General features: G+C 45.3%; 1 protein-coding gene across 2 annotated transcripts in view; it reads left to right on the top strand.

Annotated features, from left to right (window-relative positions):
- The window catches only part of zswim6 (zinc finger, SWIM-type containing 6), an 82,180-nt gene extending 78,971 nt beyond the window's left edge, over window positions 1-3,209 (top strand). For both annotated transcript variants that reach the window (XM_061263576.1, XM_061263578.1), the window contains exon 14: window positions 394-3,209. In XM_061263576.1, the coding sequence (XP_061119560.1) occupies window positions 394-1,256 (863 nt within the window). In that variant the 3' untranslated portion in view covers window positions 1,257-3,209. The remainder of the gene's footprint in view (window positions 1-393) is intronic.
- The last annotated feature ends 11,973 nt before the right edge of the window (window positions 3,210-15,182 follow it).

The raw sequence follows: 15,182 nt of genomic DNA, 5'->3' as shown, positions 1-15,182 counted from the left end.
GTCGTATGCTAGCAGTTTACTCGCCTACTGCAACCTGCCATTGGGTTTTACTGCGGAGAGCAGAGTCGTGTGATTGGTCCACTCTAGACAGAGTTGCTGTTGGTTTCTTTTTTGTTGTTTTTATGACTTGTACTCTGTGTCATTGTAAATCATTTTCGGTACAGTAATATTTTGGTGGGCCCTTGTTTTATGTTCCTGTTTAATTGATGTGCGTTTGTTTTTCTCCTGGTGACCATGTGAATTTCCACACCCCGGAGCAATAAAGTATATTAACCAATCAGTGGATCAAGAAATCAATCATTGACAGTGTGTGGTAGCTCCACGCATTATATGGGTGTGAAAGCTCACGTTAGCGTCAGTAGTGCTCACTCTTGTCCTGTCGTCCTGTGGCAGGGGTCTTTGCGCTGGACAGCATCATGCAGAGCTGGTTCACTCTCTTCACCCCCACTGAGGCGACCAGCATCGTGGCCACCACCGTGATGTCCAACAGCACCATCGTGAGGCTGCACCTGGACTGCCACCAGCAGGAGAACCTGGCGGGCAGCGCGCGGACGCTGGCCCTCCAGTGCGCCATGAAGGACCCGCAGAACTGCGCCCTGTCGGCGCTCACGCTCTGCGAGAAGGACCACATCGCCTTCGAGACGGCCTACCAGATCGTGCTGGACGCCGCCTCCACGGGCATGAGCTACACCCAGCTCTTCACCATCGCCCGCTACATGGAGCACCGCGGCTACCCTATGCGGGCCTACAAGCTGGCCACTCTGGCCATGACCCACCTCAACCTGAGCTACAACCAGGACACGCACCCCGCCATCAACGACGTGCTGTGGGCGTGCGCGCTCAGCCACTCGCTGGGCAAGAACGAGCTGGCCGCCATCATCCCCCTGGTGGTGAAGAGCGTGAAGTGCGCCACTGTGCTGTCGGACATCTTGCGGCGGTGCACGCTCACCACGCCGGGCATGGTGGCCTTGCACGGGCGCAGGAACTCTGGGAAATTAATGTCGCTGGACAAGGCCCCGCTAAGGCAGCTGTTGGACGCTACGATCGGCGCCTACATCAACACCACGCACTCCAGGCTGACGCACATCAGCCCGCGGCACTATAGCGAGTTCATCGAGTTCCTGGGCAAGGCCAGAGAGACGTTCCTCATGGCCCACGACGGCCATATCCAGTTCAGACAGTTCATCGACAACCTAAAACAGATTTACAAAGGCAAAAAGAAACTCATGATGCTGGTCCGTGAACGGTTCGGGTAACCGGTGTTCTGCCCCCCCTTTTTACTTGAGCCTGCCTTTGTACCCTTTTTTACATTAAAATGACAAAAAAAAGGATGAAAAAAAAAAACATAAAATAAAACGACAAAAAACACTAACAAGAGCCACACCGGTATTAATGTGTGCAGAACTATTTAGTTCGCAAAAAAAGAGAAAATTGTCATGTTGTGAAAGTTTGTGTGTTTTTCTTTTTATTTGTATGAGTGAGAGAGAAAGCGAGAGAGAGAGAATGAGAATGAGAGAGAGAGAGGCAAAAGAGAAAAACAAAATGTTTTGGTTTACACTGAGTATATGTTGTCCAGTGGCGAAAGTCCACATAGCTCTCCTGTTACTTCTCTAAGCATTCACAGCCTCAAAGAAATATGGCTTTAAACCAAACAAAGCACCTCCATCCTAAGTGACAAGTACCTCGTATGGATCCAGCTTTACTCCTTTGTAATCCATTCTCACATTTCAGTGTAGTTAAAAAAAAAAAAAAAATGCAAAAGGATACAAACAAAAAAAAAAAAAAATCCAGATTTTACTTTGAAAAAAACAAAAAAAACAAAACAAGAAAAACAAGAGATCTCCAACTCCTGGCTGATCACATGGCTTCGCAGTGCTGTATGTCAACAACCACAACAGGAAACAAGAGAAGCGTGACAACACAGCGCTCACTCGTGTGGAAACTTAGCAACTGTCAACATCCATTCTCAGGGATTTCTCAAGAAAAAAAAAGAAAGGAAAAAGGAAGTATGAGAGCATTTATTGTACTGTATATATGATAGTATATGTCTGAATATTGAAAAAAAAAGTATACGTTAACTAATTTATAAAGAATATTCTATGTAATGCAAAATACTTGAAGCTACAGTAGCTTGGTTTTAAACAGAAACATATCAGAAGGACTCCGTGGACCTTGCACCAGGGGCTGGCTCAGGTGGTTAACTTATACGCTGGGCATCTATGCAGAGCCACCTCTTCAACTGCATGATTGGACTGGTATATATTTAAACAAATAAATGGGTATATTTTGTATCTGCGTACAAAATATATTTCTGTTGTACACACACTTGTAAAGGGCGTCATAGCAGAGCAGCGAGCCTTAGCATAACCATGCCAGGATGCAGGGCTGTGGGCAGAGCGCCTCCCAGCCTAGAAGTGTAGATCCCACATAAACAGGCTAAACAGAGTCAACTTTTTTCCTTTTTAGAAAAAAAAAGAAAAAGCTAATCAACGTTAATCCGAAACTACAGAATATATTTGGCTTGACCACATTTGCGTCTATTTCCACAGTGAACAAAAATAAAATAGGTATTTGGAAGCTCCGTTTATGCACAATAACAGACACAATGATTCTGCAGACATATTGACTTTGTGCAGGACAGAAAGTTGCTGTGTAGGTCTGACTGTTCTAATTTTATTTAATTTTTTTACGCATTTTCCTCTTTTTGTTTTTTTTTTCTCTTTTTTTTTTTTCTCTAGAATTCCTCAAACAAGAACAGCCTTCTTTCTTGCCTTGTCTTAACGCTTTAAAATAACCAAACTGGAGTTCTAACAACCAAACTTGTTCATTAAATGAAAAGCCAACCAACTTTGGTTACAACTTTAGTGTCTTTAATTTTAGCTGAATGGTTCTGTATCTTGTGCTTTAAAAAGCAGTTTTCTTATGTTTTTTGGTGCAAAACGTTGTCTAGTGTCTCTTGTTCTCTTCCTTAGAGGTATGTCTGTAGCTCTTTTTGTTTAGAAACAGAAATATCATGTTTCTCAGTTTTATTTATTATAATAGGTAAGCGATTGTTCTTCATCACCTGTGTCAACATGCTCATGAAGTTGAAATTAAGATTTGATACACCGATATCAATTTATTTATGTAACTAAATCACTGTTTTATAAACTTGTTAATGATTCAACATTTTTTTGTTTTAATTAAAATTAGTTTTTTGAGAGGTAAAATTGTTTGCTGTTTTCCATGTTACTTCACAGTTTAATGACTCATTATTATTATTATTATTATTATTATTATTATTACACATAAGGGTAGATCATTTCGTAAGTATGCAAGTATTTGTTTCGTTTTAAAAAACAAAACTGAAGAGGGAAGCTCGAGATCTGGAGAAACACTCTTGTAGGTGGCCTTTACCTGAAGATAGAACCTCCTCTTTTACTGTCCATTATATTGTGTTATGATTATGACAACATTCAGTGTAAATAATGCCAAGAGGTTGACCTTTGAGCTCCCTCCCAAAGTGACCAGGGTAATGTTTTCTGACTTGGTCTTTGATCAGGTATTCTTTATGTGCATTTATGTTGTCCCAATGTTGTCCCACTTTCCCAATCCCTTTAATCTACATACAGGACAGGAAACCAGCAGTCCTTCAGCTGGTTTGAATTTTGACAGTTACCGTTGTTGTCTGAAGTGGTCCTTCCTGTTGGTAGGTCAAGCAGCCTTGCTTGAGGTGTGAGTCATTTTGGCCTGCTGCACAGTTTCCATGTGGGGGAAGAATTTTTTATTTTTATTTGTTTTTTTTTCTCCATATTTTCCTTTAATGCGTCTTCAAGAAATTAAATGCTATTTGTTTTGGTTTGTTTGTTCGCAGAGCAGGTTCTGTTTTTCATTTCCTTCGTGACCTCTAGATGTTTTTAATAAAAAATGTGTGTTAGCACAGGTTTCTGGATCCGTATGGATAATAGTCTGTTCGTGGAGCCGCACTTCTCTCCTTGTTCCACATGCTACCAGACCTTCCCGAGTCTAAACTGTTGAAGTGAATAACAATTTTTTTTTTTTTACACATTTTCTTTGTCTGTCCAAGTGGCTTTGATATTGTTGCCTGGAAACTGCAGTCCAGCTATCCAGATCGAGGTAGTGATCTCCAACCTGCCCAACCCCTGACCCTAATAGTCAGTCTGTGGTGTTGTCATTCGAAGACCTGCAGTCCAGCCCCCCAAACCCCAAACTTTTACAAAATTTCACAAAATTTCAAATCGGCTATATAGCACTGTATATCAATACCATTCATCTGTAACTGTATATATGTGTGTGATGTCATATGTCATGATGATTGATGATGCTATGGTGGTCTCTTTGTTTTGGAGCAGCCGAACTCCGGCTGGCGTTTGAAGGTTGTGCTATTTCCCTTGGTTTGGTGTGCCTGCTTCCTGGTCTGGGACAGATGCGGTAGAGCAGGTTTTTGGCTCTAGAAGGGCCCTCTCACCACAATGCGTGGTCCTGCTCATTCTGGTGGAGGGGCTTTATTTAAAAAAAGTGTGTGAAAATACGTGACAGGCCTGATCTGGATTCCCCTGATGATGCTTTGGAAGGGTGGGTCTTCAGCTCAGGAGCCTGTCTTTCAGGTACTACACAGCTGGCAGGGTGGTCCGTTCCATTTGAAGTCACACATTTCAGGAAATTCATCAAAATTAAGCTGAGGAGGAATCAAACCAAGCAGCCAAAACCGGGCTTTGTATTGAGGCTTCATTTTTGATGCGGTCTTGTTGAGAGACGTTGCACTCGTGTGTCAGTGTGGTTGGCTCCTGCATATGTGTTTCAGCCACCAGCTTGTCAGTGGTAACAATACGATAATTTTTTTTTTTTTTTTTTAAGTCAATCTATAGATTCTCTATAAATGATTGTGTTATTAAGACAATGTAGTAATACTTTGTGGACGACTCAGGCACAGTTCGCTTCTCGGCTGAGTCACTCTCTCTCACGCTGTGGACTTCACACTCTCCGTGGACTTCATGCCTATGTAAGGGATTCCCTTTTCTCTACTGCGCAGTGTCTGGCTCCAAATTGTCCAAGGCAGTGCCTGAAAATCTCAACTTCCATGGTTTATGGACTCTTTTCATGAGCCCATGGATAGACAGTGGGTGATGTTACAGGCACTTGGTCCACAGTTTTTCTGCAGTCTATCAATCACACAACCCACCTGTGCCTCTGTTCCCCTCCACCTTGCTTGTCTGCTGTATTACACTGCAGGTGCCCTTATCCACATCTACACCCACCTGCTCAGATTACAGTCTCTATGACATACAGTCCACAGGTTGATATGTACTGTAACAATTAAGGTTTAGTTCCCAGGGCACGACGGCTGTATCTCATCAGTGATTTGTACTGGCGATCCAGAATCTCAAGCCCAGTCCGCTACGCATTAACCTGCAGTGAATGCTTCACTTGGTTTGTAGGCATGAGCCAGCTGTGACCCAGTGCCAGTCTGTTTGGGCCTAAGGAGCACTAGCGCCCCCTACAGTTGTGTCCAGCTGCTTGGAGAAACTGCCACCAAAGTGATGCACCTGTGGCGTAGTGGCTAAAGGTAAATAACTGGGAGCCACAAGGTTGGTGCTTCAATCCCCGCTGTGAGATCAGCACACTTGGGCCCTTGAGCAATGCCTTTAACCCTGCATTGCTCCTGGGGGGGATTGTCTCCTGCGTAGTCTAAATCAACTGTAAGTCGCTCAGGATAATAGCGTCAAACAAATAACGTAATGTAAAAAAATATATATATATTATTTAATGAATGATTGAAGCTGCTGGGGGAGCTGCTCCCCTACATTTAAATTTAAAAATGTAATCAATTATCAGACACTTTTAATCCAAAGGGACTTACAAGTACATAAGTTCCTCAACAAGTGAAAAGCAGCCAACCCATATACCCTCCCCCCCCACCCCAGCCCTGTTTTTGGACCCACTTCCTGTCGGGATGACAGCCCGGGGAATTTGATTTCCAGCTCCGTACAGCGGCGGCAGGGTCTGCAGGGGGAGCAGGAAGCTCCCATTTTTCAAACCCAGGAAATTCCACACGGTACCGGAAGAGAGGGCTGGAGGAAGATAATCAATCCTGCTGGAGATGTCATCTCCTCTATCTGCGGAGCCGACTCCTGGGGAGAAATCGATGGGCCCGAGGAGGGCTTGAAACAACAGAGGCCTGCGTAGACAGCGCACCAGGAAACCAACCGCGCATCCTGAAAACATCGGGGGGGATCTATTTTTTTCTTTCCTTTCTTGTCACGTTCAACAGGAAGGACACTAGTTTTCCAGGCATTCCCAATGAAAAGAGGGTTACGGTTAACGTTCCCGAACTCCGTTGCGACCCCGCTGCGCCGCCTGGTCCCTCCAGCGGTTACAGGATGTGGGATTTATGGCTCGCCGGGCCTTTTCGGCACCACGTAACGACCAGCGAAGGGTGAACAATGCGTGAGCTACACTAATCTAAACACTGCACCACCAACACAGGAACTGATCATACTGCCTGTGGATTGAGACTATTTATGGTCCTCTATTTGGAAGGGAGATAAGTGTTACCCCCACTTCATAAAGGTCCCCCCCCCCCCCCCCACACACACACACACACACACACTCACAGACACACAAAACAATAGTACTCTGGAAAGTTAGTGCTTTGTTTCAGTTGTGTTCCTGGCCAACATCTATTTGCAGTTATTAGTCCGCTGTTAGCAGAGCTTGTAGCTAAAGGCTATTAGTTGAGCTTGAGCCAAATTGGCTATTAGCATAGATTGAAGCTAAATCAGATATTAGCAGAGCTTAAAGTTAGATTGGGTGTTAGTAGATCTTGAAGCTAAATAAGCTATTTGCTAGGCTTCAAGCTGAATAAGATGATTAACAAAGCTTGAAGGTGAATCAGTTATTAGCAGAGTTTGAAGCTAAAATCATAAACTGTTTGAAGAGCTGGAAGCTAAATAATTTGGCTTAGATCCAAACCCCACAGTTTTGTTTTGGGTTTTTTTCGTTTTATTTATTTATTTATTTATTTTTTGGGGGGGCGGTTGTTTTATTCTCTGGACATAATTTGATAGTTAGTTTTAACCAGGTTACTAATCTCATACTAATCAGAGGGCACAGAAAGATATTCCTTACACTATTCCTGGGAGAAATTTTGAATGAATTAGACCAACAACAAAAAAATCACATTATAGAAAAACAGCATGAGCACGAATGTTACAGAAAATATTTTGTCAAAACTTATAAATGCACATTATCACCATGAGACAGTGGCAGACGGCGATAGAGGTTATCGGGTCCAGTTATCGGAGCTTTTCGCTGAGTCACATCTTAAAATTTAACGCCAGCTGGCCACGTCCAAAGACGTCTTTGATTTGTGTTATTTGTGGTGGTGGAGGGGAACTTTGCCAGAAAACTTCCCAGCGAATAATCATAACGAATGTTTATGTAGATTTCATTCGGTGTGATTTATTACTATTTGAGGGAAACCAATTTCGGAGAAAGGGCGGAAGCACCGTGCTACAATAGCTCATAGTGGCGACTGACAGAAACATTCATTTCCAACGTAATCTGTACCTGGGGCAGAGGGGGGGTCTTCATATTCCTTCAGCTCCTCATTATTCACTGAAGGACAGCCTAATCATTGAGGTTCGGTGAGAACTCTCGTTTGCATGCGCGGGACCCACTTCCTGTTTGTTTGTTGTTTAATTGAGCGGCTTTGAAAGAGGCAGAGGTAATCGTGCGTGGTTTCAGAAACCTGGCGCAAGTGCATTTTCAAAGGATTTATTTATGAGCAAAATTGGCACAGTCTTGTGTTGTTGTTTTTTTTTGTTTGGGGGGTGGGGTGGGGGGGGGGGGGGGGGCGAGGATTTTTCATACATCAGAACTGCAAACTCGGTGCCTATAGGCCTTTGTGGAATAATTGGGAATAATAATAAATAGGTATGTGCAGTCGCCATTAAAAATTGAATAAGCTTTGCACCGCTCCTTTTAAAGAAAATAAATGAATTTTAATTTAGCGGTGGTGCTATGGGGAAATATGATCGTATAGCTGCAAAACCTCCGGTTAACACTTTTCTGTCATTAGCTCTATTTTAAATAAGGTTTTCTAAAACTTTTGCTGTTTCTTCCAACAAAATAAGTGAAGTCATACATGGCTTCAAAGTTGCATTCTCAATATTGCAAAGCCATGACCTAAGGTGTTGCCACCTTTATGTCAATGAAAAATGATGCTCTTTGGCTATGGACTTATTGTCCCATATTTACTGTATGAATCTCACTTGAGAGCAGAGGTGTGCTGGTGTTTGCCCTCATGGGAATTTGTAGATTGAAATATACATTTTACAAACGGCTCTTAAGCTATACTTCGTGTTGACGAGTAGCACTTAACAGTTGCATCAATTTCACTTGGACATGCTAGTGGAACATGAAAGATGTGTTTTACACAGTCCGCTGCAGGGAACCAGAATTTTATTTGGAGGACACCTAACCAGACCTCTAAATGTACGCTGAGCTTGACAGGGGTGTAGGGAATAGTGTCTGTGTGCATGTGTGTGTAATATCAGCAGCAAAAATGTTGTTTTCTGTTTATGGACTGTCAGCTGAAAGGCTGTTTGAAGCAGGAGGTGGCTGATGTGTGCTGTCGTGTCGCTGTTGAAGAGCCCCAGTTCAGTAACCCCCCAAGGTTAGTAAACCCCTGGTTCAGGAACACACCAGTTCAGTAACACTCACACTCTGGTTCAGTAACACCCCGGTTCAGTAACACACCAGTTCAGTAACACTCACACACTGGTTCAGTAACATTCTAGTTCAGTAACACACCAGTTCAACCACTCTAGTTCAGTAACACACCATTTCAACCACTCCAGTTCAGTAACACACAGGTTCAGTAACACCCCGGTCCAGTAACATTCTAGGTCAGTAACACACCAGTTCAACCACTCATCTCCTCACTGCTGCCGCCTGCTGTTCCCCTTCACGCAGAAGCAGCTTGTGATGGAAAAACAGGGTTTTTCCTCCGGTCCGTGAATGTGGCCGGATGGTGTCCACGATACACCAGCTCTAACAGATGGGACGCAGGCCCGCCCGGCCGCTCATTGGCCGACACTTTGTTCCAGGAAACACAGCTACACAATTTATCTGGATCCAGCCTTTTTTGTCCAGGTTATTTTTCTATGATTTATTTGGAGGCGGATTTGCTTTGGCCGCACTGTTGATTAAATGTTTCTGCGCTTCCAGTGGAGGGTTCCGGCCTGTTGCAGCCAATGAGTGTCTGTGGAACAGCCTGGGTTGGGGTTAGATCTGCCTGGGTTAGAGTTAGGGTTAGCCCAGGGAGACTCTAGGAGAGTTTGTACGATTCTCTGAGTGTTAAAAGTACTGCATGGGAGATTAAGGTGCACAGACCTTGTGTGTGTATGTGCAGGCAGAGTATGTGCCTGACAGGGGTGACCCATCAGAGAGTCTCAGGGTGCAGTGCTCTATATCGGAGTTCACTGCCCTCTGCTTACCCCTTCACCTCACCCCTCCCTCCCCTTTCTCAGCAATCCCTCCCCCCCCTTCCCGTCTCACCCCGCTGCCCCCTCACACCCCCCTCACTGCCTTACCAACACCCCCCCCCCCCCCCCCCCTCCCCCCAGTCTCACCGGGGACTCCCTTGTTCCTACAGATTATTACTATGGATCATCAACATTGTTCTCCACTGAGAGAGAGAGAGAGAGAGAGAGAGAAGAAGGGATCAACAAAAGAGCAGCACGGCGGTTCTATTTCTGTCCTCTCTGCTCTCAGACGGCGTTTCGGCTGCTTCCTCCCACACAGGAAGAGCGGGATGAGAGAGGCCTCTGATGACAGGCAGCTCTTCTGGGTACTGAGGCGCTAAACTTTGATCCTTTATCACGGGCCGCGCGGACCCCAAACACACGGGTCGTTACTCTGAGAAGCTCAGCCCACTGCCTGGAGCTGAGGCCCACTGCCTGGAGCTGAGGCCCACTGCCTGGAGCTGAGGCCCACTGCCTGGAGCTGAGGCCCACCGCCTGGAGCTGAGGCCCACCGCCTGGAGCTGAGGCCCACCGCCTGGAGCTGAGGCCCGCCGCCTGGAGCTGAGGCCCACCACCTGGAGCTGAGGCCCACCGCCTGGAGCTGAGGCCCGCCGCCTGGAGCTGAGGCCCGCCGCCTGGAGCTGAGGCCCACCGCCTGGAGCTGAGGCCCAGCTGCTCATTCCACTGTGGAACACTTTTTCTGCTCTGGTCGTGTTTCCTCTGCCCTGGCTAGACAGGGCGAGTTTGTTGCTGAACCTGAAATTATAATTTGAAAATCATCAGATTGGATTATAGGAATGATAGGCAATCGTTATCTATCGGAACCACAACTCTTAACTTCTATCATAGGTTTGGAAGTGTATTGACCTAACTGCCTAATGTTAGCTGCCTACTGTAATGCTCAACTGCATGTCTTAAGCACTTTGCACAGGTTTGTAAGTTAGTTTATCCACCTAGCTAGCCAATCCACCTGCCTACTGTAATTCACAGTAATTCATGCTGCCTTCTTAGGTATAGTCACTTTTCTAGGGGTTGGCTATTAAATTAAGTAATATAACTGAAACTATATGTATGCAGGTGCCAAACTAAGTTTCAAAGTACACAATGACATGATAGTGTTGTATCCAGTGAGAGGTCGATAGATTACATTACATTACATTATTGGCATTTGGCAGATGCTCTTATCCAGAGCGACGTACAGTTCATTAGACTAAGCAGGAGACAATCCTCCCCTGGAGCAATACAGGGTTAAGGGCCTTGCTCAAGGGCCCAACAGCTGTGCGGATCTTATTGTGGCTACACTGGGATTCGAACCACCAACCTTGCCTGTCCCAGTCATTTACCTTAACCACTACGCTACAGGCTGCCCCACGTATGATACATCATAATGACACCGGAACTGGACATAGGGCATCGCAAGATTTGTAAGCTTTTCCAAATTTGTACTTACACTGGCGATACAGGACCAGGTCATCTGCTAAAACTGTTTCTCAGCATTTGCATCTGAGTAACTCACAGTAAAGTGTCCAGGGTTAATTCAACTCTGATGGAGTACATATAAGTCCAAAAGAGACCATGTGTCCTCTGTCAGGCTTGATTTAACACTGAACATTATGTGTACAAATATGTGGATGTGCAAGGTCGATCACAACGTGTACCAGCCTATATGTCTTGGGTATAAAGGGTACAGACATAGTGTATGGTGCTGGATTTCTCTCACAACAACTCTTTCTATGATCGCTATCCAGTTAAGCTTGACCTTCCCTATATATTTGTTTAAAAAAAAAAAATAATAATAAAAAAATAAACACATTTAAAAAAAGGTTAGTTACTACTGCTTTAAATTCAATTTACAATTTAAATGAATAGTTTCAGCGAATGGGAAAAACCTAGGAAAATGCAGATAAATGTAATCAGAAGCTGCACAGAAGAATAAGTGTAAAATAAATGCTTAATAGAAGACTGAACTTATTGAGTGAAGGATAGCTTGCAGTAAAGAAATTGATAACCAAGTGGGTGAGAAAAGATAACCAAGTTATCTATCTCCGTTTAATATAATGATTTTTATGTCGTTAATTCGGGTTGTAATCATGGATCAAAGGGCCACTCGCATCCAAATGAAAAGGCACGGCACGTGCAGCAGGAGAGGCTGCGGCTCTAAGGCACATTGTACAAAGGAAAAAGTCCCTTTGTCCGCAACGAACGACAGCGACAACAAAACACAAAGCGTGACTTCCAGTTATTTCCCCCATTTCTGTGAGCAACATTCTTTTTCTGTGTTTCTCCCCGTGCCGTCCTCCGCGGACGCATTCTGCTGCTCACTTATTTCTCTGTGTGGCATTTAATAGCGATTTGGTCCGATCGATAAGTCATTCGCGCTGGAATGTGGTTACTGCGCTCTGCCTCCGCGGCTCCGGAGAGAATGGGAATTCGTGGACACGCGCCGCACCTCCTGAACTTTCACATTTCCCGAGGTCGCGTGTTTCCATCGCTCGTGTATTCATTTTAATTTTATTTTCCGCTGCCCCCCCCCCCCCCCCCCCGCATATCAGCAGATTATTACCGCGACGATGATGTTGGTTGGTGATTAACATTATCAAAGATGTTTTTTTTTTGTTTTTTTTTCTCGTTATTCCTCACAACAGCAGAAGCTGCAGTTGGTATTAACCTACTGGTTTTGGTAGATGGCGTATCTTAGCAAACGTCTTCGTGTTCCACAAAAATTATTTCAAGGCCATTTTTTTATTTTCCATTTTAATCAAAGGTAGTCAACATGCGAAAGGCAACACACTCCCTTGTCTTGCATTCTTTGTTTGTGTGTCACTGCCCCCCCCCCCTCACTGCTACATTAAATCCCATTGGTCTAATCCACCAAGACTGTCATGCTTCTTTAAGTGATTTGATACAGAGCCCTGCTCAACCCCTCACCAATAAAATAAATAAATAAAATAAAACGTCACAGTCCAAAGTGGCGGACTGAACTATGCTTTGAGCAACAATCACATCTATAGGCACTTTCTTAAACTGCTGATACAACTTAATTCTTGAATTTTTATTCAACCTCTGTGTCTGCTGAGACGCACATTAATGCTAAGCTCAGGAGGAAAGGCAGTGAGATTGTGAAGATTACCCTTGAGGAATACTTTTGGTTTTACATACTAAGCAATTTACCAATGTAAATGTAAATGACCTTAAGAACACGGTCCAGCCAGCCACATCCTCTTTCTTTACTTTTCAGGTAACCATTCCAGATTCGCTTTAAAGATATGTGCCATATATGTATGTATTTATGGGATATGCTGATCATGTCAGTATTTTAATGGTGGTATCTGCCTTACATTGTTCTAGTGCATGGATGGGCCCCATGGTCTGGTATCTGTTAAGGCTCTGCTCTAGTGCATGGATGGTCTCTGTGGTTTGGTATCTGTTAAGGCTCTGTTCTAGTGCAGGGATGGGCTCTGTCGTCTTGTTACAGAATCCAGAGCACTGGGTGATCCACAATCAGGTGCCTGTGGTAGGAAACATGTATGTTTGTATATGTTTCTATAGGCAAAGGATTATGTCAGTGTATATGTATATTTCTATGTGTATATGTACGTATATAGCTGGGGTAAAATGAAAATTTGGGGAGCGTTAATTTAGGAAATCCACATTCTGCCACAGAAAGAGAGATGGTCTGTGGACACACCCTCTTTTTCAATCCCCAGATCCTGGCCACTGATTGGACTGCCAGCCTCAGCGGTCCTCCGGGATTGGAGTGTCAGGAGTGTCAGGAGTGTCACGGGTGAGTGTGTGGCGGGTTGCAGATGAAAGGCGTCGGGGAGTTGGCAGGCTCTGCCCAGCTAGCACTCATTTAAGGCTGTCTTCAACCTTCTGATCTCAGCCATGTCTGGAGGGGGTCATGGAATCCGCTCACATGCGTCTCCTCACCCCCCTATCTCCCCCCTCCATCCCCTATCTCCCCTCACTCCCCCCTACTCGCCCCCCTGTCTCCCTGCTCCATTCACTGGCATCTGACCTGCTATCAGCAGATCTGTTCCCAGCGCTTCTCCAAAGCCCGGTCCCATGATTTTCTGCTGCATCACGCTTGGCCCCCACCCTCCACCTAGGAAATGGAACGAAGCCCTGCAACAAACATGTCCTTCCCCAGCGGAGCGGCAGAGCTCCATCAGGCTGCTCTCTCTGTGAAAGGGGGATTATATGGGAGGGAGGGAGGGCTGCTCTCTCTGTGAAAGGGGGATTATATGGGAGGGAGGGAGGGTTGCTCTCTCTGTAGTGGTTGATGGCCTAAGAAGTGATAGAACCTCACCTGAAAGATGCACAGCAAGTACGAAATGTCCTTGAGAGAGAGGGAGAGAGAGAGAAGGAGAGGTGGGGAGAGAGAGCGAGGGAGAGGAAGAGAGAGAGGGAGAGAGAGAGAGGGGGAGAGAGTGGGAGAGAGAGGGAGACGCTTCTTAATCCCCTGTTCCTCCAGAGAGGGGATTTGTGGTGAATTAGAGCTACAGCTTAGGTTGCTGCTGTCCCCCTGCTGCACACACACATTACACACCTCGACACACACACACACACACATTACACACACTCACACACACGCACATACACACACACACACACACACACATTACACACACTCACGCATACACACACACACGCATACACACACACACACACATTACACACCTCGACACACACACACACACACACACACACATTACACACACTCACGCATACGCACACACGCACATACACACACACACGCACATTACACACACTCACGCATACACACACACACGCATACACACACACACACACATTACACACCTCGACACACACACACACACACATTACACACACTCACACACACGCACATACACACACACACACACACACACATTACACACACTCACGCATACACACACACACGCATACACACACACACACACATTACACACCTCGACACACACACACACACATTACACACACTCACACACACGCACATACACACACACACACACACACACATTACACACACTCACGCATACACACACACACGCATACACACACACACGCACATTACACACACTCACACACACGTACACACGCACACACACAGACACACACACACATTACACACCTCCACACACACACACTCCTCCACACACATTACACAACTCCACACACACACACACACATTACACACCTCAACACACACACACACATTACACACCTCAACATACACGCACACGAACACACACATTACACACCTCAACCCACACTCACACGAACACACACATTACACACCTCGACACACACACACGGTACACACCCTGACACACACACACATTACACACCTCAACACACACACGGTACACACCCTGACACACACGCACACGCACATTGCACACCTCAGCACACGGTACACACCCTGACACATACACACACACACATTACACACCTCCACACACACACACACCTCCACACACACTACACACCTCCACACACACACACACACACTACACACCTCAACACACACACACACCCACGTTATACACCTCAACGCACACGAACACGAACACACACATTACACACCTCGACACACACACACATGGTACACACCCTGACACACACACACATTACACACCTCAACACACGCAC

The sequence above is a fragment of the Conger conger genome, chromosome 12, assembly GCF_963514075.1.
Source record: "Conger conger chromosome 12, fConCon1.1, whole genome shotgun sequence".
In the NCBI taxonomy this organism is placed as follows: domain Eukaryota; kingdom Metazoa; phylum Chordata; class Actinopteri; order Anguilliformes; family Congridae; genus Conger; species Conger conger.
The sequence above is the reverse complement of the archived record's forward strand: the minus strand, read 5'-3'. Positions and strand labels throughout refer to the sequence as shown.